Source organism: Pristis pectinata, chromosome 8 (genome assembly GCF_009764475.1).
Source record: "Pristis pectinata isolate sPriPec2 chromosome 8, sPriPec2.1.pri, whole genome shotgun sequence".
Taxonomy (NCBI): Eukaryota; Metazoa; Chordata; class Chondrichthyes; order Rhinopristiformes; family Pristidae; genus Pristis; species Pristis pectinata.
Window position 1 is genome coordinate 38648482 of NC_067412.1, and position 23566 is coordinate 38672047.

At 44.3% G+C, this 23566-nt stretch overlaps 1 protein-coding gene across 1 annotated transcript in view; it reads left to right on the forward strand.

Annotated features, from left to right (window-relative positions):
• Positions 1-23566, forward strand: part of lmf1 (lipase maturation factor 1) — a 560127-nt gene that overhangs the window by 520099 nt on the left and 16462 nt on the right. Inside the window, exon 10 of the mRNA XM_052021392.1 lies at positions 18225-18337. Coding sequence (XP_051877352.1) covers positions 18225-18337 — 113 coding nt within the window. The remainder of the gene's footprint in view (positions 1-18224; positions 18338-23566) is intronic.

Here is a 23566-nt window from a genome sequence, read left to right on the forward strand (position 1 = left end):
TGAGGACATCTACTGTCAACTCTGGACACTCAGAAATTGCTGAGGATGTAAAAGGTGTCAGGAAACTTTGACCATATTAGGTGTCTTTAAGAGTGCTGCCCTGTGAGCAAATAGAGTGAACTGGCAAAGTAGCTTAGTCGCAAAGCCTACTCACCAATTTTAATACTCATAGATCACAGGAATGTTAAGCTGCAGGAGGGTATTCACCCTATCAAGCCTGTGCCAGATCTTTGTGGAGAAATGCAGACAGATCCTTTCCTCAGCTCTTCTCCTGTCACCCTGCCAAGTTTAAACCTTCACTTGCGTCTGTACCCACCACACTTCCAGACAGTGTTTTTCAGATAATAATTACTTGTTGGTTAAAGAAAATATTTTTTATTTCATCACCCCCGACTTGTTTGCCAATCACTTTCAGTCTCTATCTCCTGGTCCTTGATTTCAATAGTTTCCCTCTGTTTATCCTACCTAAAGCCATTACCTTATCAAAGTTTCCCTTCTGCTGATATCACTGACCTGAAATGTTAACTCATTTTCTATGTCCACAGATGCTGCCCAACCTGGTGAGTTTTAAGCATTTCCTGTTTTATTTCTACCTGCATCAATCTTCTCTGTCACCTTATCAAAAAAAAACTCAATCAGTTTAGTTAGCCTCAATTTTTCCTTAACAAATCTGTGCTGGCTATTAATTCAGGCGGGATCAAATCATGAATAATATTTTTTTTCTCATTATCACTTTTTAAAGTTTCCCATCAGCAAAGTGAAACTGGCCAGCCCTTGTAGCTGGGATTGTTTCTACACTCTTCTTGATATCCTTCTGCAGTCCTTTGACACCACCTGTACATCCAGTGAGAAAAAACTACGGAAATTCCTTCTGCAGTTTCTACCTCCACATCTCGCCAAACTAGGATTCACCCTACCCAGATCGGAAAAGCCTGTATTTGTTAAGTCTTCTTCCTTATCAATCTTAACTCCATCCATTATCTCTACTCATTCTTTATTGAGATTTTGTCGGTATCTTTTTCCTTGGTGATTACAAGTTCTCATTAAGTATCTCAGCCTCCATGATCAGGTATCCATTTTGTTTCCAAATCAGTCCACCCCTCAATGTGCTACCCGTTTGCTATTTAAATATCAGTGGAAGACTTGATGGTTGTAAGAACATATGGAATAAAAGCAGGAGTCAACTGGTTGGCACTCCAACTGCACCACTATTTAATCAGACCTTAAATGATCTTCTACCTCAGCCCCATTTTCCTGCTGTAACCTCATATCCCTTGACTCCTTTAATATCCAAGAATTTACCAATCTCTCAATTGAATACAATGAACATGATCCTCCTTAGCGATTTTGGGTAGAAAATTCCAAAACTTCACAACTCTCTGGGTAAAGAAATGTTATTTTGTTCTCAGCATGAATGGCTGACTGGTTGTTTTGAGACTGTTTCCATAACCATCTCCACCAGCAACCCCCCCCCCCCCGCCCCCACCCGATCCTAACACCCCACCTGGAATCAATTTTGTAACTACCTTGTCTAGCCCTGTAAGAATTTTATGTCTTTCAATGAGATCAGTTCCCATTCCTGTATAGAACCAATCTACTTAATCTTTCCTCTTAAGACAAAGACCTCCATTCCAAGAATCAATCTGTTAAACCTTTGTTGCACCCCCTCTGTTCCAAGTATATCCTTCCCAGGGAGGGAGACAGATCTGTACATGGTATTCCAGATGAAAATGCACTAGGGCCCTATGTAAGTGCAACAGGATATTGTTCCTCTTGCACTGAAATCATCTGACAAAAAAAGGCCAATGTACTGGTTGCCTTCTTTTGCTTGCTGCGCCACCATGTTGACTTTCAGCACCTTGTGAAGAGGACACCCAAGTCCCTCTGAACACCTACATCTTTCAATCATGTGGCTGCAAATTCATTCTCATTTTCTTTATCCTCCTCACTATCTTTTACAGTTCCAGTCTGAACTTTCCATGTAGCCACATCAAGTTGTGTGTGGTCCTTGGATACATAAACATAAAGTGCTGAGGTTCTTCTTCCAAAGGCACAAGGTGACCAGGTGTGTGGAGGTGCCCGTGTGGAACATTTTGCGAGTGGTTGTGCAATGTTATCACAGCATAGGTAATAGGCTGCCCTGAGCCAGCCACATTGACACCTCAGCTACATGTACCCTCTCGGAGCAAGGTCCTGCTTCCATTGAGGCAAAAATCAAGCCTATTAGAAGTCTTGAAATTATGAGTCAATAGCAGCTCGATTTGCAGTGTGTGCTTAAATAACAAAGGTACTGCAATCAGTTCAGATGTTGCTAAATCTGGATGCAGACTGGTTGCTTATGTACAGTGGAAAAGAGTGATACCAGAGGCAGTTACTGAGGAAGGCCTTTGATTTAGTACAGGCTCTTCCCACGTAATGAATGGGTTACATTTTTACAGATATCCATAAGTCGAATCTGTCCATAAGCCAGAAAATGCACAAAAATCACTCGATATGATAACCATACCTCCAAAGTATTGTAATGAATGCCATCAAAAGCACATAAGACAGATTTGAAAGAACTATTACTAAAAGCGGAGAGAGTGAGGGGAAACTGGTTCTGCTGCTCGTAGAATCGAATGTAGGCATATAAGTTACCTTCTAAATTCAATAATATGGGAGCTCGCTGGCATGTATGGATCTTCTTAAATGGGGCATTCGTAATGTGGGCATGGCCTATATCGTGTGAAGACCTACATGGTGTTTACAAAAGAGGAACAAGCCAGTTTATCTCAAGCGGTCCATGTCAATGCTTATGCTCCACACAAGGTCAAGTGTTCACTGCAAGAATGCTTATAAGGTTTGATACAAGTTTAACAATTCCTCTGCTTTTCAACTGTATACCACTGGAAAAGAACACCTGCTTCACTTTTGGAGCTGTGTGATCTAAAATATCAGCCTGTCACAATAATTCAGCCAAGAAACTGACCCGGAAAAACAGGGATCTCTATATTTTCTCCAGAACACCAGAATGCCAGACAGTGGTGTAGGTTGTGGTCTTAAGTGTCTTTTTCTGAAATATGCATTTGAGTAAGATAGAGCATGAACCACAACAACTTTAATCGAATGTCCCTATAACAAATTGAATCTGAACTATAAAAAGGAGCTATTAAGACTGTAAAAGGGCTAGACTTAAATAATGGAAAGAGAGGGAAAGTTTAGTGAGAGCGTTCCAGTGCTTAGGTCTCAGACTGATGAAGGTATGGCCACCAGTAGTGGGGCAAAGAATATCTGGGATGTGCAGGAGGTTGGAATTAGAGGAGCAGAGAGTTCTTGCCGATTGTAAAATCTTTGCATTTGGCTTCAAGGAGTGAGTATTCCAAACATTTTAATAAGAAGAATCCTGGTGATATTACTGCTTTCCAAAGGTTTGATGTTATATGGGGGCTGGTATACGGTAGGGGGAATCTTCATGTTTAAGGTAGTGGCCTTTTGACCTTAGTTTGGAATTCAGCTCAAATTCCCGGGATTGGAATCTCTTCTGTTTAGAGGTTGCAAGGCTCCTATTATTAAAAATACTTTAAAATAGACTTCCAATTCTGACGGAACAAAAGAGACTATACAGACAGTCCCCGGGTTACATAAGGATTCCATCTCTGAGAACTGTCTGTAGGCCAATTTCTCCAAAAGTCAGAAATGTTCGATTTCAATAGCTACCCATATCATATCGGTCTACATACATTTGCTATAATTCAAAGTCAAAGTCGAGTTTATTGTCATATGCACAAGTACATGTATGCACAGGTGCAATGAAAAACTTACCTGCAGCAGCATCACAGGCACATAGCATCTGATACACAACATTCACAAGCGAAACATAAATTAAACATAAATTATACAAAATTGTACAAGAAAGAACACAATTAGAACAAAAAGAAGTCTGTTGTAGTGCAAAGTGATCAAAGTGGTTATAGTGTTGCTATACTGAGGAAGTGATTAAGGTTTTGCAGGTTGGTTCAAGAACTGAATGGTCAAAGGGAAGTAGCTGTTCTTGAACCTTGTGGTGTGGAACTTCAGGCTTCTGTACCTCCTGCCTGATGGTAGCTGCGAGAAGATGACATGGACGGATGATGCGGAGCTTTGATGATAGATATTGCCTTTCATTTAATTTTTTCGTTTCATTGAATATTCACCCTACTGCTTACCCATGCAGGTCCTCCCCAGGGTACCACATAGTTCCATTCCTGAGAACTGTTCGTAACCCGAATAGTTTGCTAGTTGGAAATTTGGCCTTCCAGCAATATATTTAAATAAAAACATAGGTCAACATGTAGTTAAACCATGGTATTTAATTTAACCATTTGTAGCAACTCACTGTCCGGGCAAGCGAACCGGCTCGGCAGTCGGGTCGCACGTCGTCGGAGCGGCGAGGCCCAAGATGGCGGCGGGCCTTCGTCTTCCCCGAGCAACGGGGAGAACCCACGCGTGGGAAAGACTTGATGATGTAGCATATACGTCATTGCCGTTTGGATTGGGTGGGAACAGTCTCTCTTAAAAGGCCCGCAAAAGGCGGGAAAATAAACCAGTTCTTGTTTGGAAACCCTTCGACTAGCGTCTTGTTTTTACATCGCAGTAGCTACCGCTACATTGGTGACCCTGACGGTCCAAACGGATTTTGGACCCGCACAATGGACAACAACGCAGCAGCCAATGCAGTGGCACTCAAGCTGCCCACCTTTTGGACACTTCGTCCCAGCGTCTGGTTTGACCAGGCTGAAGCGCAATTCCACCTTCGGCAGATCACCTCCGACTCCACAAAGTACTACCATGCGGTCAGCTTCCTGGACCAGGAGACAGCTGCCCAGGTCGGAGACTTCACCCAGTCTCCTCCGGAGGAAGATAAGTACCTGGCTTTCAAATACCTTCTGATACGGACCTTCGGCCTCTCCCGTCGTGAGCACGCCGCCCGCCTGCTTCATCTAGACGGCCTAGGGGACAGATCCCCATCCGCCCTAATGAATGAGATGCTGGCATTGGCCGAGGGACACAAGCCATGCCTGATGTTCGAACAGGCCTTCCTCGAACAACTACCCGATGTCATCCACCTGCTGTTAGCCAACGCCGACTTCAGCAACCCCCATGAGGTAGCCGCCCGGGCAGATGTCCTGTGGAAGGCCAAACACGAGAGCGGTTCGTCCGTCGGCCAAATCACCAGGCCGCGAGCCCAATGCCTGCCTCGACCAGTCCCAGCAACCGAGCGACCACACCCCAGAAACACAGACGACGACACTGGTGACCAGCTGTGTTTCTACCATCAGAGGTGGGGCACGGAGGCCCGTCGATGCTGCCCACCCTGCAAGTTTCAGGGAAATGCCAGGGCCAGCCGCCGCTGATGGCTACGGCGGCTGGTCGCCGACAAAGCCTCCTATTTGTTCAGGACAAGCAATCTGGGCGGCGTTTCCTCATCGATACGGGAGCAGAGGTCAGTATTTTGCCCCCGACCGGCCGCGACACTCGTAACAGGCAACCAGGTCCTGTACTCAATGCCGCCAACGGCACAACGATACGGTCTTTCGGTACCCGTACACTTCAATTACAATTCGGCGGCAGCCGTTTTACCTGGACCTTTACCCTTGCCACTGTCGCCTGACCACTCCTAGGAGCCGATTTCCTTCGGGCCCACAACCTGGTAGTCGACCTGCGAGGGAAGCGGTTAGTCCACTCTAGAAATTTCCAGACCTATCCCCTGGGGGAAACCAGCCTACCAGCCCCGCGCCTGGACTCCATTTCCCTTTCTGGCGACGAGTTCACCAAGCTCCTAGCCAAATTCCCATCAGTCTTGGCACCTCAGTTTACAAATTCTAGGCCCAAACACGGGGTGCGACACCACATCATTACTACAGGGCCACCCCTTCATGCCCGAGCACGACGACTACCTCCAGACAAGCTCCACCTGGCAAATGAAGAGTTCCGTCGCATGGAGGAGCTGGGGATTGTTCGCAGGTCAGACAGCCCCTGGGCCTCCCCCCTGCACATGGTCCCCAAAGCCACCGGCGGGTGGAGGCCCTGCGGCGACTACCGCAGGCTGAATGACGCCACCACCGTGGACCGCTATCCCATCCCTCACATCCAGGACTTCGCAGTGAACCTACATGGGGCCCACATCTTTTCCAAAGTGGACCTCGTTCGGGGATACCACCAAATCCCGGTCCATCCGGATGACGTCCCCAAAACTGCGATTATCACCCCATTCGGCCTTTTCGAATTCCTTCGAATGCCATTCAGCCTTAAGAACGCTGCGCAGACCTTCCAGCGGCTGATGGATGCGGTAGGCCGAGACCTGGACTTCGTGTTCATTTACTTAGATGACATACTAATCGCCAGCCGTGACCGGCAAGAACACCTTTCCCACCTCCGCCAGCTGTATTCCTGTCTCCGTGATTTCGGCCTCACGATCAACCCGTCCAAGTGCCAATTCGGACTTGACTGTATCGATTTCCTCGGCCACAAAATCACCAGCGACGGGGCAACACCCCTACCTGCCAAGGTAGACGCTATCCGCCATTTTGCCTGCCCCAACATGGTCAAAGGCCTACAAGAATTCATTGGGATGGTCAACTTTTACCATCGGTTTATCCCTGCAGCAGCCCGTATCATGCGCCCTTTGTTCTCACTGATGGCTGGTAAGGGCAAGGACATCACCTGGAACGACGAGGCTGCGGCTGCCTTTGTTAAGGCCAAGGACGCCCTGGCAGACACCACGACGCTTGTACACCCTAGGACAGACGTCCCAACTGCCCTCACGGTGGATGCATCCAACACTGCGATCGGTGGGGTAGTGGAACAACTAATCGAAGGCCATTGGCAACTCTTGGCATTTTTCAGCAAGCACCTTAGACCACCCAAACTGAAATACAGCGCTTTTGATCGGGAACTTCTAGCGCTGTATCTGGCAGTCCGGCATTTCCGGTACTTTCTAGAAGGCAGGCCTTTCATCGCTTTCACTGATCATAAGCCTTTGTCCTTTGCCTTCTTCAAAGTCTCCGATCCCTGGTCAGCTCATCAACAGCGACATTTGTCCTACATTTCCGAATTCACAACAGATATCCAACATGTCTCCGGAAAGGACAATGTCATTGCTGATGCACTTTCCAGACCGACCATCCACAACCTGTCCTTGGGTGTCGACTACACGGCCCTAGCTGACGCACAGCAAGCTGACGACGAGCTGCCCAGCTACAGAACCGCAGTCTCGGGCCTGCAGCTCCAAGATTTCTTGGTTGGTCCAGGTCGGCAGACCCTACTTTGCGACATCACAACAGGTCAGCCCCGCCTATAGTCCCTGCAGCCTGGTGGAGACACGTTTTCGACTCGGTACATGGGTTGGCGCACCCGTCCATCAGACCAACTGTCCGACTGGTCGCCAGCAAGTTTGTCTGGCATGGCCTGCGCAAACAGGTCAGTGAGTGGGCCAGGACTTGTCCGCACTGCCAGACATCGAAAATCCAACGACACACCAAAGTCCCACCACAGCAGTTCGAGCCTACCCATAGAAGGTTCGACCACATCCACGTCAACCTCGTGGGCCCTCTGCCGGTTTCAAGAGGAGCCCGGTACCTCCTTACCATCGTGGACCGGTTCACGAGGTGGCCAGAGGCAACCCCCCTATCTGACATCACGACTGATCCCTGCGCCCGGGCGCTGCTCACAACTTGGGTCTCACGTTTTGGTGTTCCAGTCCACATCACTTCAGACAGAGGCACCCAATTCACCTCCAGCCTCTGGTCTGCATTAGTGAACATGCTGGGGACACAGCTGCACACCACCACGGCCTACCATCCTCAACAAAACGGGTTAGTGGAACATTTTCACCGCCATCTGAAATCAGCCTTGATGGCCCACCTGAAGGGTCCTAACTGGGTCGATGAATTACCTTGGGTCCTGCTCGGCATACGCACTGCCCCCAAGGAGGATCTCCGCGCTTCGTCAGCTGAACTTGTGTACGGGGCGCCCCTAGTTGTCCCAAGGGATTTCATACCTGCCCTTCGGGACCAAGGGGAACAACCCCTGGCAGCTCTGCAAAGACTGCTTGAGAAGCTCGGCAACTTGGCCCCAATTCCCACCTCGCGGCACAGTCAAGCCCCATCCTGTCAGCCCAAAGAACTACGAGACTGTAAGTTTGTTTTCATTCGCAGGGGCACACCTTGGACACTGTTGCAACGACCATACGAGGGACCGTTCTGGGTCATCAGGAATAATGGATCCACCTTTATTTTGGACGTTGGGGGCAGGGAACAGGTCTTCACGATGGACCGCCTCAAACCGGCCCATCTAGATCTGCAACAACCGGTCGAGGTTTCAACACCGCGACGCAGAGGCCGACCTCCTAAGCGGCGGCTGACACAGCCCGCGGACCTTGGGGACTGTATCGCCAGTTCTGGGGGGCAGGTTGTGTAGCGACTCACCGTCCGGGCAAGCGAACCTGCTCGGCAGTCGGGTTGCACGTCGTCAGAGCAGCGAGGCCCAAGATGGTGGCGGGCCTTCGTCTTCCCCGAGCGACAGGGAGAACCCGCGCGCGGGAAAGACTTGATGACGTAGCATATACGTCATTGCCGTTTGGATTGGGCGGGAACAGTCTCTCTTAAAAGGCCTGCACAAGGCGGGAAAATAAACCAGTTCTTGTTTGGAAACCCTTCGACTAGTGTCTTGTTTTTACATCGCAGTAGCTACCGCTACACATTCACATTTCTCTGCAAGATGCAATGATATTGCAATGAACTGAGTTCTCTCATGACAGAAGATGCCTGGAGCAGAGCAGCAGCCAGTAAATCATCCTGCAGTCTCCCAGTAGCTCATTCGTATGCACAGGCTGTCCATTAGTCGGGTGTGCTGGGGAGGATCTGTAATTAAACTAATGGAATATACAGTATACTATATCCAGTCATCAATAAATACCATTAAGCATTTTATTATTATTATTGCTGGCTTGAAAAATGCTTTAAAAATGAATGAGAGAATTTACGTAAAGTCAAATTTCTGTAAGTCAGGTCATCCGTAACCCAGGGAACCCTTGTAAAAATGAAAGTTCTTCCTTTTCAATAGTAAGGTGACCCCACCAGATGTTGATCTGCAGTTCATAAATGTATAAGAGATAATCACGGGATTCAAGGTTTATTGAGTGTGGGAAATGGAAATAAAGCTGTAGAATTTGCTGGATTGAGATGAGAGGCTGAAGTAGATTGTTGTGAAGACATAAGGGGGCAAACCTCAAAAACTTGGTTTGAGCTTTGGGTACTCATGAATGGAAAAATATGGTCCTGACCTCCTCAAGCTGATGGGCAAAAATAAAGGGCCATTCTCATGCTGCTGGTTAGATTCTTCTTTAAAGCTACGATCTGCCATCAAGCAAAAGAAAAAAAATGACAGCGTTAACAGTAACTAGGCTTCCAACTTATTCCAACAAATCAAACCAGATGTTGCACTTCCCCACCCTCCTCCCTCCCCTAAATTATCCACATGTGTTCCATGTAAGGAAGTGCTGATTGTTTTATGTGCAAATTGGATTGCTTCTCTCTGTTGAACGTAAGGCTTTTACGCCTGGAGGCGATGAAAACAACCTTGGGTATTATTTGTTTGTGGCCGTTCACCGCAGGTTGCCAGTCTATGCTTGGTTTGGTTTGGACACCACTTAATGTGCAAGGCTACCAGTTCCCTGTTTTCCCCAAGAGGCTCAGGTGTAAAATCATAAATCTCTCGCTCTGCAGGTTAAGTGGAGATTTAAGAGAGCTGTTCAAAATTTGAGACATTTTGACAGAGTGAATGGGGAGAAATTGTTTCCACTGGCAGGACATAGATTTAATGAAATTGCCAAAAAGTTCAGTGCGAGGAGATGAGAAAAATAAATTGCACCATGAATTATGATCTGGAATGTACTGTCTGAAAATGTGGTGATTCATTAGTAACTTCTGAAAAAAATATTTGAAAAGGAAAAAAAGTGCAGGGCCAGAGGGTATGTTCAAGGGACCAAGACTGATTAGGAAGGTCTTTCAAAGAGCCAGCACTGGCATGATGGGCTGAATATTCACCTGCTGTGCTGCATTATTCTGTGCTGCCCCGGGACTTCTCTTACTAAAGTATGCTTTGCCTGACCCTAAGAATGGTGATATTGTGTAGCTTCATAATCTTATTATCTGGGGAGTTGGGAAGACAGAGAAAATGTTTAAAATGCATCCTTCATCTGGACAGAAGGATAGAGGGGAGATAGCCAGCAGAAAGAGGTGAGTGGAAGGGGTGGAGCAAGAGCTGGCAAGCACATTGCTTGCCAGCTCTTGTGCCACCCCTTCCCCTCATCTCTTTATAGTGGCTATCTCCCCTCTATCCTTCTGTCCAGATGAAGGATCTTGACCCAAAACATTGACTGTTCATTTACCCCCACAGATGCTGCCTGACCCGCTGACTTCCCCCAGCATTTTGCTCACTGCTCCAGATTCCAGCATCTACAGTCTCTTGTGTCTCCATTAAGAATGCATCCATTTAGCCATCCTTTGGTGGCTTGTTCATGACTTCATGACACTGAGGTGATGTCAGTTACCTCTGTTGACTCTATAATTTCTTGATATCTCTGGACACCACCAACCTTGGTCTCTAATGCAATTCTGTTTCCTTTAGCTCACCACTGACGAACATGCTTTCCATGCTGAGGCCTTAATGTCCGGAATGACCTCCTTAGTTTCACTCTCCTTTTTTAAGATGCCCCTTAATTTATTTGACAAAACTTTTTCTCACTTGCCTTGATAGGCTTGATCATCCTGGACCTAATCACCTGCTTGGTGGCGCCCCTTGCGCCCCCATCCCCACCCACCCTCCAGCATTTTGTCCAGATGTAGAAGGCTGGGTGAGTTAACCCTCCATACCCAACAGGGATCCCATGAAATACAATCATACAAGTTTGAAGAGAAAGGTAGTTCCAGCATTTTGTATTTTTCTAAAAGGTCACTGATGTGAAGCATTAATACTATTTTTCTCTCCAAAGATGCTGCCTGACCTCTTTTTACCCCTTTCCTTCCCAGCATCCAGGAAACCAAACAGCCCTTCCAGGTGAAGCAGTGATTCACTTACATTTCTTTCCATTGAATTCAACACTTTCAGATAACCATAGAAACATAGAACATAGTAGGAGTAGGCCATTTAGCCCCTGAAGCTTGTTCTGTCATTCAATACAATCATGCCTAATCATCCAAAATGGATAGAAAGCAGGAGTAGGGTACAAACTCAGTACCTTATTACTTCTTTCTCCCCTTATCCCTTGATCTGTTTAGCTTTTAGCACTATATTAAACTGCTTCTTGAATATATTTAATGATGTGGGCCTGAACTGTCTTCTGTGGCAGGGAATTCCAGGTTCACCAATCTTCGGGTGAAGAAATTTTTCCTCATTTCGCCAAAGTAGCTTAACCCCAACATCCTCAGGCTGTGACCCTTGGTTCTGGACTTCCCCACCATCGGGACCATCCTTTCTGCATCTACTGCATCCAGTCCCATTCTCCATGCTGTTCATCATGTCAGTGATGGACTCGAGGAGTTGCGAGGTTGCCCCTCCCTCATACCTGTGCATGGCTCAGATCAACCTTCCAGTGTTGCATCCAACTGAGCTGCAACACTTCACCAAGCTAAGTTTTGAGACTGGGATACCCATGTCTTTTAGCTTGAGACATTAAACTGAAGCCCCATCTGCTCTCTCAGATGGATCGAAAGGATGCCTCATCATTATTTCAAAGAAGGGGAGGAGCGATCATCCTGATTAATATTTTCCCCTGAACAGCATCATTAAATCAGATGGCCTGATCAATCATTTCCTTGCATTTTGTGGGAGCACAACGTGCTCAAACTGACAGCCTCATTGGCTGCTGGGCCAACTTAGCCTGAATCATGCTGACTGATGGTTGGCATGCAGTTCTGGATAGGCTGGAGGTCAGGTGTGATGCATCTGGTCATCCACTCCACCGTTGATTCCACTTTTGAACCAGTCCTATCAGGATTTTCTAAGTTTGAATGAGGTATTTTCTCATCCTTCTAAACTTCAGTGAATCTAAGCCTGATTGTCCCAGTCTTTTGTCATATAGCATCCCAGGGATCAGTCTGGCAGACCTTTGCTGCACTCCCTCCATAGCAAGAACATCCTTCCTCAGATAAGTAGACCAGAAGTGCACACAACACACAAGGTGTAGTCTCACAAAAGCCATGTACAATTACAGTAAGATATCCTGGCACCTGTACTCAGATCCTTTCACTTATCAAGGCCCGTAGGCTATTTACTTCCCAAGCTGCCTGCCACACCTGCATGATTACTTCCATCTATGGGTGTACAAGGGTACCCGAGTCTTGCTGCACTTCCCCGTTCTTTAATCTCTCACTATTCAGATAATATTTTGCCTCACATTTATCCACATTATACAGAATGTGCCAAGTATTTAACCAATCCCTCAACCTGTCCAAATCATACTGGAGTCTCTCTGCATCTTCCTCATGACCCACACTCCTTTGTGGAGATAATAGATTTAATTAATTCATCTAATTCGTTAATGCACATTGTGAATAGCTGCACCTCACAAAGCTCTGAAAACCACTACTCTTTGCTCTCTGTCTGCCATTCAGTTCTCTATCCATGTCAGTATATTACCCCAATCCCAGGCTCTTTAATTTTACTGTTTAATCTGTTATGAGCGATCTTGTTAAAAGCCCTCTGAAAGAACAAATACACCACATTCACTGGTTCTCCTCCATCACTTCCACCAATTACATCCTCAAAAGATTCTGGTAAATTTGTTGAGCATTATTTCCCTTTTGTAAATCCATGCTGACTTTAACTGATCCTGTCACTATTTTCCAAATACCCTGCCATTAATAATGGGCTGCAATGTTTTCCCCACAACTGATATCAGGCTAATCAATGTATAATCCCTGCTCTATCTCCCTTTTTTTAAATAGTGGGGTTACAGTAACTCACTTTGGATACAACACTGGAAGGTCGATCTGAGCCATGCACAGGTTTGAGGGAGGGGCAACTTCACAACTCTGCGAGTCCATCACTGCCATGATGGACAGTATGGAGAGTTGCCAGTTTCCTTCCATCTGCAGATCCAGCACACTGGTTGGAGAAAGTGGAGATCAAAGATTAAAAGTATGGGAAAGGTAAAAAAAAAGAACAACCAAATAAGGATGCCCTTTCTCTCGAGTGGGGTGCAAGTTCTGTCCCACTGATGTTATTTCAGGAGACTCATAGAGAAGTGAAAAGAAAGGCTTAATGCTTATATAGAACCTTTCACTGCCTTGGGATGCCCAGCAACAATGTTAGTACCTTTACAAGTAGAGTCACTGTTATAGGAAACAAAGCAGCCAGATTATGCAGAGCACAGCAAGCCTTAACCTGGATCAAAATGGCAGTTTCTAGTGAGACTGAATCTCCAGTCATGAGAACAGTAAACACAAGGGGGATGATTATCCCACTGCTCGCAAACTGACATCCTAACTCTAACCCATAAGCAGCAACATGAAAATGACAACAGAGTCTGTTAATTATGTTAGAGTTATTGATTGCTTTGTTTTCCCAAAGTAGTGCAAATGGATCTTTTATATTCACCTGAGAAGGCACAGAGGGCTTTGGCTGAATTATTTTATTTGTTTTTTGAGGATCTGGGTACTATTGGTGAAACCTGTGCTTATTGTCCATCCCTTATTGCTCTTGAGAAAGAGGCGGTGAGCCACTGCCTTTAACTGCTGCAGGCCCCCCTGGTGAAGGATATCCCTTGGTGCTGTTGGGGAGGTTGCTTCAGACTTTAGACCCAGCAATAAAAGTGGGTTGGCGATATACTTCCAAGTCATGATAGTGTGTGATTCCCTGCAGGCTCCCCTCTGAGTCACACACTATCCTGACTTGGAAATATATCACCAGTCCTTTATCATTGTTGGGTCTAAAGTCTGGAACAGCACTAATGGGCATCCTTTACCATGGTATTCCCATGTGCCTGAAGCCCTTGGTAGTGGAAGTTTCAGGTTTGGTGGAAGTTGCAGGTTTGGGTGGTGCTGTCAGAGTAGCCTAGGTGAGTAAGTGCAGTACATTTTGTAGATGGTACACACTGAAGCCACTGTGCACTGGTGGTGGAAAGAATGAACACTAAGGGTAGCAGATAGGGTGCCAATCAAGCGTTCGTTGGTGTTGAGCTGCTTGAGAATCATTGGAACTGCAGTCATCCTGGCAAGTGGAGAACATTCCATGACATTCCTACATCCCTTGTAGATGACGGATATAAGGAGGCGAGTCACTCATTGCAGGATACCCAGCCTCTAGCCTGCTCATTTAGCTATGGTATTAATGTGGCTAGAAAACAAAATACTGTAGATGCCAGGAATCTGAAACAAAACCTGGAAAATACCAGGGGCACACAGCTGTGGAGAAAGAAGCAGAGTTTATATTACAGGCCGATGACCCTTCATCAGAACTAAACCAGGTTTAATCCACTAGCTTGATAGTAACAGCGTAGTGAGGGTAAGATGGGTCACGACGTTACAGATTGTGGTGATGTGCATCTTGCTGCTACTGATGGTCAGCAGCATCTCATGGATGCTCAATTTTGATTGTCAGTTTTGTTCTTATCCTACTGTGCTGCTGGAACTTATCTAAAAATCTCTGACACTGTGCCAGATGTTATGCTCATGTCTCCTGAAAAGGGACCAACAACCTTCTGACCTGGAGCGAAGGTGCTGTCCACTGAACCACAGCTGATACATTGATTTCAGCATTTCTATCCTTTCTGCTGCTTATATCTGGCTCCCCAAAGCCCTGGTGACAGTAGCTCTTCATGGCAGTGTCTTCACTAATGTCATCAGTGCTCACAGTCCAAAAACTTCTCTCTTAAATAAAAGGGAAAAGCTCATAGCAATGTAATAAGGCTGCTTTCTGTAATAAATAATATGCCAGTCTCCTTTTCTCATTGCCATTGCTCTTCTGCTCTTGCAATTGTGAAGGTGGTCAGTTCTGCTAGGCAATTACTTCCAGGAGCCCAGCGATCAACTATTGCCCCAGTTGATAGAGATGTTTTATGCCAATGGGACTATATAAATGCAGATGGCGGCTATTGGTGACAGACCACTGTAGTTTTAATGCAGACCAATGTGTTGCTAATGTTGTCACAAGTACCTTCCAGCAGAGGTATGTGGATTGAGGAATAGGAACCTTAACTGAGGTTTGTTACTACACTCGGGAGAACTGTGTCCACTTGCATTTCTCCCTTTCCTTGTTTACTTTGACTGATACCAGTCATCGATACAGCTATGGAATTGAACCTTGAATCTTCCTGATTTCTGTGTGATAATACTGCACTGGAGAATATGATTACCTACTTGAGACATAGAAGGCCTCACTCTCTGCTGTCACCTGATCCTCTTTCCTCTTGCTATCCTTTGTCTCTCTGTCTCTCGCTTCTTTGCTACTACCTCCCTCTCCCTTCCTTTCTCTCACTCACTCACTCACTCTCACACACAGACACACACATTCCTACAGTCCATCTCTCCCTCCTTCTCTATTTCTCATCCTTCATTCTCATCCTACCTCCTTTCCTGCAGGGAACGTGAGCAATATATGTTTTGGTACAAAGCACATGGTGTTTCCAGTATTGAAACATATCACTCAACCTATCTGCTCAACCTAACCATTCAAGTAGAATGGAAGGAGGTTTATGGTCTAACCTCCTTCCACTCTACTTCATCCAATCCCATCAACACATCCTTCTATTCCTTTGTTCATCAGCTGTTTGCCCTTCATTTCAAGTGCATCAGAGACTGGATTTACTGGAGAGACTTCAGCTGCCAGATTAGTCCTCTACTTTTTTTATTATTGATATTTCAACATTGTTATTCCAATTCATTTTTTATACAATCCTTAAACAAATGTTTTTAATCAAAGAAGCAACATTAAAGACTGAGGTCATTCCCCAGCTCTGAACAATAGTTTGTTCGCTCTCCAGATTCAGCTTTCGTCAAACTTAATGGACTTTTCAGCACTTAATATTAAAATCATGTTATTAACTATGATGTTGGGGTTTCCTAGAACTCACATGGTTATTGCCTTTTGATTATCAACACATGAGAGTTCAGCCTAGATATAATTTCCTTGGCAAGTTTAAAGCGTTGCAAATTCAAGCTGCTGCATTACTATATTGTCCCCTGGAGTTTGCAGAGAAACTAATCCTGTGTGGAAAGTATTCCAGTCATGGTGAATTTCTACAATCATTCTGCAGGCTTCCTTCCTATGAAATATGACACAAATAAGAGTCTTCATTTTATTATTGGGACATTGAGAAAAGGGCTAAAGACACAATCTGGAGCAAAAAACACAACCTGAAGCAAAAAACAAACTGCTGGAGGAGCTCAGTGGGTCAGGCAGCATCTGTGGAGGCAAGTTCAAGTTTATTGTCATAGACATATACACATGGTATAAATGCACGAAAGTTAGCTTTTTGCAGCAACAGTACATCACAAACGTAAGTTAATATAAACTTAAATTAACATAAGTTATAGTTAGCTTGCACAACAAAGGGATAGTCGATGTTTTGGATTGAGACTGCATCAAGACTGCAAAAAGCTATCATTGTCCACCTGGCTGACTCTCAGAAGTTTTTACCCTCAAGGTGTTGAAATCGAGCTTAAGATCTTGTACAAGCAAAATACCACTGGGCCATTGAACTACATCTGCTGCCTTTGATGGCATGGATTAGTCATCGAATGATAATGAGCATGCAGTCAGAGTTTGCTGGATGGTCTTTCGTAACAAAAAGATTTGTCATTGTTGACTCCGATTAACTCTCCACATCTGTTGTCTTTGCACCAACCACTCCCAATGCTGTGCAGATGGAAGCACTCACATGTTCTTTTTTTCCACCAGCTTTTCAATGTTCTTCCACCAAATCATAAAATTCATCAAATATACCTGTTAGGAAACTAGACGGGCCTAACTTAATGTGTTCTGGTTAACATCATGTAAACTTCTCTGTCCAACATTTGTGTTATTTGGTGGCATACATATTCTTATAATTCTTCAGTAAATTACAATCAAAGAGCTTTTGCTGAAACTTACAGTAGGAACTAGTAATGCTGATTCACCAGTTTGTTCATGGGCTGCCAATATGTTTGGGCATGTTGCTGAAAGTGTCATCACATGACCTCTTCTTTCCAACCACCTCATTGGCCACTAACACACCTATTTCAGTGGAGTCCCACCCCATTCTTCCACTGTTGGCTGCTCTGCACCCTCAAACTCTTGATGCACTGGCTTCCATGACAGAAACCAAGCAGTCTCTTCATGATGCAATTGGATGGTTTTTAACAGTCAGTCAAACAGCCTTTTCGGCTTAACCCAAGATTTTTGCAATCAGTAGACAAAACTAGAGCTGTGGTGCTTTGTGTTTTGGTCGGGGTGGGGAGAGACATTGAGCACCTGTAGAAGTAGGGATAGGATGAGGTGAGGTCATGCTGAGAATCAGATTGATATGAAGGTAAGTGGATGGTGGGAGTTGGGGTAGTGTTGAGATCAAGACCTCCATCATGGGCTCAGCAGTTTGGAGGTTGGGGGTCTAAGTCTCTGGGAATTTGCAGGGTCAGAGATGGTGAAGAAGATTGGGAATTTGGTGATGGTGCTGTGTGGGAGTTAGTACAATGCAAGTGTTTGGAAAGATGTAGGATAAGTAAGTGACTTAACTGATGATGATTCTTGTCTTGCACTGCACCAGAAACCCATGTCGTCCCTGGAGTGTCCAATGATGGTGCTCCCAGCACTGCACGTCCAAGCTCCCTCCCTCCAAAGCTACAAAAGGAGCTCTGCACAGAAAATAACATCATTCCACAATATGACTGATTCAGCAATTGCTTCAGGGTACAAGGGCACTCCAAGCCTAGAAGTGCCCAGCTGAATTTCGGAGTGACACAATGCGACCCTGAAATGGTTGTGATTGCATTCCACTCCATCTACAACCCATTTTCAGTCTCATGGGGCTAGCAAAACTAATGCCATGGAGTCTAATTTCTCAACGCACATTCCTACTACATTAAAACACAGCCCTGGATATCAGTCAACAACAACAGACTGCATTTGTATGCTGCAGAAGGGTGTTGCACAAAATTAAACTGGTATTAGGTCAGTTTGGCCCAAAGTCTGTGTTAATAAATTTTGTTTTGTCTCTATTATTTTTCCAGACCTATGAACAAAATGAATGGTTAATCCATTTGGCAGGGCGACTTCTGATGAATGACAGCCTTGCAATGTCACTAATACAACACAACCCATTTCAAAGTCGAGGACCACCAAGGTGAGAAATCCTAACCTTGCTTATTTTGTGTTGATCTGACAGTGGAATGTATCTGACATATTGTCTCTTAATTGTAGTCTATTAATCTCTCATTTATGTTCCTTTAAAAATTCATTCTTTGATCATGGGCTTTGCAGACAGAACAAGTATTTATTACCCTTGAGAAGATGATGGTGATTTGCCATCTTAAACCATGCAGTTCACATTGTGCAGCACTGTTAGACAGGGATATCCAAGATCTGGACCCACAGATCCAGGTTTATATGTGCATGCCAAACCATATAATACTGTGGCAACAAAGAATCTGCTGGAGGAACTCAGCAGGTCAGGCACTATCTGTGGGAGGGAAAGGAATTGTCAACATTTTGGATCGAGACCCTGCATCAGAACGCTGTTGCTCCAGATTCCAGAATCTGCAATCCCTTGTGTCTCCATACAATGTTGCGGGTTGCAATTCACTCAATAATGGCATTTTAAGAGTTAACCATTACTTCATCTACTGGGGTGCACACCATGTCAGTTTTTTCTATAAAAGTTAACAGTCAGGGCATTCTACACTCTTACTTTCAGACTAGGCTGGGGTATTTGCTAAAGCTGCACATGTGATGCAAAGGATGGGTATAAAAGCCAAACTGATTTGTAATCAGACTGGACCCGATAACACCAGCAACAAGGAGCCAACATACTCCACAGGGAGCCCATCGACTGCTTTCTGGCAATGAGAATGAAGTATATAAACAGGTTGTTAAATAACTTTGATACTTGTATTCAGAGGATTCATTTCTCAGTGTAAAAACAAAGGTATGACGACATCACACAGAAAAAGGACCCAGAAAATGACTATAAGCCGAAAGTTTGAAAATGAAAGGCCAGACATGACATTTGCTGATGTTGTTGTAGGATTATTGAACATGCCTTGTGGTTTATGCTTCAGCCTTGAGTTTTAATATTTTAAGGTACATGAAACAGTGTCAAATTATTATAAGTCAGTTTAACATAGAAATTTACTTGGGGTAAAATTTCTGGTATTAAAAGAACTTGAAGCTAATTTAAAATGGCCTTTCAGCTGTTTAATAATAACTATGCTCATGGCACTAATTTCACCAATTAAGAGTGGAGTTGTTGACTAGCACTAGGTATGGTGTCTGATGGTTATTTTAAAGTGAATTGGCACACTTCTGGTACCTCAGCAAGTTTTGCTAATTGCTGCTGTAACCATACAAGCCAGGAAGACCTAAGGTTTCAAAGTCAAAGTCAAGTTTATTGTCATACACAGAAGTGCATGTATGCACAAGTGCAATGAAAAACTCACTTGCAGCAGCATCACAGGCACATAGCATCATATAAGCAGCACTCACAAGAAAAAAACATAAATTATACGCAATTTTTACAAGAAAGAACACAATTAGAAAAACAAAGTCCATTTTAGTGCAAAGTGATCAAAGTGGTCATGGTGTTGCTAAACTGTAGTGATTAGGGTTGTGCTGGTTGGTTCAAGATTCAAATGGTTGAAGGGAAGTAGCTGTTCTTGAACCTGGTGGTGTGGGACTTCAGGCTTCTGTACCTCCTACCCGATGGTAGCTGCGAGAAGATGGCATGGCCCAGATGGTGGGGATCCTTGATGATAGGTGTTGCCCTCTTGAAGCAGCGCCTCCTGTAGATATTACCAATGGAGGGGAGGGAGAGTTTCACTGCAGTCTATGTTGTGGAAGCTGACCTCAGTTCGTCAATGCTGAGGGCATCTCCGACTCACGGAGGTTTGCTGCCAGTGCTGGCTCACAACACTTGGATTGATGTGATGTCCATTGTATGCAGAATTAGGGCCTTCCCCTGTCAAATAACTATTTGACACCATTGCTTCTCTTTCTATGCAAGTTGGGGTGGTAGGAGAGTGAGCAAAGATATGCTGAGGACAGAAGATTAACAGATGAAGGAAAGGGGAAATGGGAGCATTCCCACATGATTCCTTGTCCTAAATGTGCAGTACTGACTTTGATTCTGACTGCGTCTTGAGAGATAGTAGATTCAAGGCCCCTCAGAGGCTTGTGCACAAACACCTAGGTTGATAAAAGAACAGCTACGCACCTACTGACACATTGACCAAGATGCCAATTTTCAGATGAGACTTGAACTCGAGTCCCTTTTCCTCTCTAAATGTAAAAGATTTCATACCTCCTTTTGAAGAAGAGAAAGATGTACTCCAGGCATTATTTGCCTTTCATCTAACACTGCTTTTGTGGGCCTCACTGTCTGCTAATTGACTGCAACATTTCCTCATTACAGCAGTGCTTTCAGGACAAGATTGGTTATAAAGCCCTTTGGATCATTCCGAGATCATGAAAGGCGCTTTGTAAATATAAGTTCTTTTTTTTCTCCTCATTGCTTTCTCATTTGTTTCCTTTCTTTTTGCCCTTCCCTTCCTCCCCTTCTCTCTTCTATTTTCTACCTTTTTACCTTTTTCATTTTTCATTTTCTTTTATTTATTTTTTGAATTTGCTTACCTGTTTATTTTCTTAGCCAGGAATGTTTGCTATAGTTAGACTGAGGGCAAAAAAACATGGACAACAAAATAAACCGGTCAACATCCCCATGAAATAAGTCACAGACTAAATTTTAATGAATGATTTGTAGTTATGCTATACATTTTTTTAAAAAAGGAAGCGTAAAGCAATGTTGAAATAATCCTCATAAGAGTAGCCTGAAGCAATAGTAGTTGTTGGAGCATACATGTAGTGATTTAAAAACCAGACATAAAGACTAGAGATAAAGAGAGTACAACTTTATGTCGGGGGCGTTTGGGCTTACAGTAACTACACATAAGTAAAGAAGATGTAAAACCCTGCTTTGCTCAGTTTTGCTCTTGAATGCCCAACTTCCCATTGGACTGTCAGACCATTAATCCTGACACAAGACGTGATTACATTTTCCCTCCAAAACCTCCCAGCTGCTGTTTAGGAGCAGCTGCTACCCTCTGGAATTAATTCCAGCTGTCGGGAGTCTTAAGCGGTAAGCATAACATTACGAATATAGCCGTGTGTTTTTTAGTTTACGTTGCACTTTTCTTCTATAAGAATTTTTTCCCAGGTAATTAGCTACTCTCCAAATGATTGATCCAGCTTTTCACAATAATGTCTGCCCTTTTTGACATTTTTATTCAAAAGAGTACTGATGATATTAAAAGTAATGTCGATCAAGCTGTTTTTAAAATTATTCTTGCTTTTGTACAATAATTAATCTCTATTTAACAAAGCAAGACTTCTGCACAACTTTTGATCCAAGATACCTTGCAATCATTGTAGCCAGTTATTGTAATAAATCTGTATGGTCAGTAATTAAGTGGTTAAGGGTTTTAATTCTGTGAGCACTGGATGTATTTCATCCCTTCCAAAATAAACAGTCAAAGTTGAGTTTATTGTTATATGCACAACTACATGTATGCACAGGTGCAATGAATAACTTGTTTGCAGCAGCATCACAGGCACGTAGCATCATATAAGCAGCATTCACAAGAAAAACATAAATATAATTTTTACAAGAACACAATTGAAACAAAACGCTCCATTTTAGTACAAAGTGATCATAGTGTTGATGAACTCTAGTGTTTAGGGTTGTGCTGCTTGGTTCAAGAACCGAATGGTTGAAGGGAAGTAGCTGTTCTTAGACCTGGTGTTGTGGGACTTTAGGCTTCTGTATCTCCTGCCCAATAGTTGCTGCGAGAAGATGGCATGGCCCGGATGGTTGGGATCTTTGATGATGGATGTTGCCTTCTTGAGGCAACGCCTTCTGTCGATACTACCAATGGTGGGGAGGGATGTGCCTGTGAAGTATTGGGCAGAGTCCACTCCTCTCAATTACAAGAGTGATATTCTGTGAAGTTCATTTTGAGTCTTGCCCTCGATTGAAGATATTGTTAGAATCCCATTCGTCACCTTGCTATAGGTCAAGGAATAGTTCTGTTGCTACACTAATTTGAACATGTGTTAGAACATAAGAAAATAGGAGCAGGAGTAGGCTACTCAGCCTCTCAAGCCTGCCCCACCATTCAATATGGCAGATCTGCCCCAGGCTTCAACTCCTCTTCTAAGCCAGTTTCCCAGAGCCCTCAATCCCCCAATCTTTCAGAAATGCATCCTCTGTAAATACCCCCAATGAACATGTTTACTCAACCTCCAGGGTAAAGAAATCCAGAATTCCCATGCACCTTAGTTCTAAATGACCGCCCTCTAATCTTGCAACTATGCCCCTTGTTCAAGATTCTCCCACTAAATAGAAGCATCTCGGCATCTACCCTGGAGATACGAGACTGCAGATGCTGGAATCTGGAGCAACAAACAATTTGCTGGAAGAACTCAGCGGGTTGAGCAGTATCTGTGGGAGGAAAGGAATTGTCGACGTAAAACCTGCATCAATCCAAAACGTCAACAGTTCCTTTCCTCCCACAGATGCTGCTCGACCTGCTGAGTTCTTCCAGAAGATTGTTTGTTGCTCGGCATCTACCCTGTTATGCCCCCTGAGGATTGTGTACACTTCAATAAGATCACCGTTCATTCTTGTAAAATCCAAAGAATGTAGATCTAATTTCTTTAGCCACTTATTCAAATCCCACAGTGCTTAAATCCCTCAGTAGTAGTTTGGATCCTGGAATTTGGATTTGCTACAGTGACTCTGGAAATATAAATAACCGGCATCAGTAAATCCAATTGAGAAGTGTCAGGTTGTTGTAAAAACCAGACAGGTTTGCTCTGTCCTTTACCTTTGCTTACTTAGTCAGTCCAGTCCCCATATCAATGTATAGGGTTCCAGCCATCTTCTGGAGTAGCCGGGCAAAGGGGTATCGAAACCTCTTGCGGCATATGGGATGAGCAATAAAGCCAGCCTTGGCATCCATACCCATATCATGCAAAAGAATCAGAAAGATCATTCCTAATTTGTGAGCCTGGCTAATTGAAATTTAATACTGAGTGCAGCTCAGCAGTAATGCAAACTTTATCCAAGCTGCCATTACTGTGATCCAAGCTCGATCTTCAGGTAGGTAAAGAAGGATCAGTGCTTAGAATCACACTCATCTTGGTTGCACATCCCCAAGTACTCTGGCTTGACAAAAATCTCTCAATCTCAGTTTCAAAATTCACAGGACTATTTCTTTAAATCTTTGCTGACTTTCACCTAGCTTGAATTTTACAATTATGCATCCATATACATACTCCATCAGAGAAAGTAGTTTGTGTC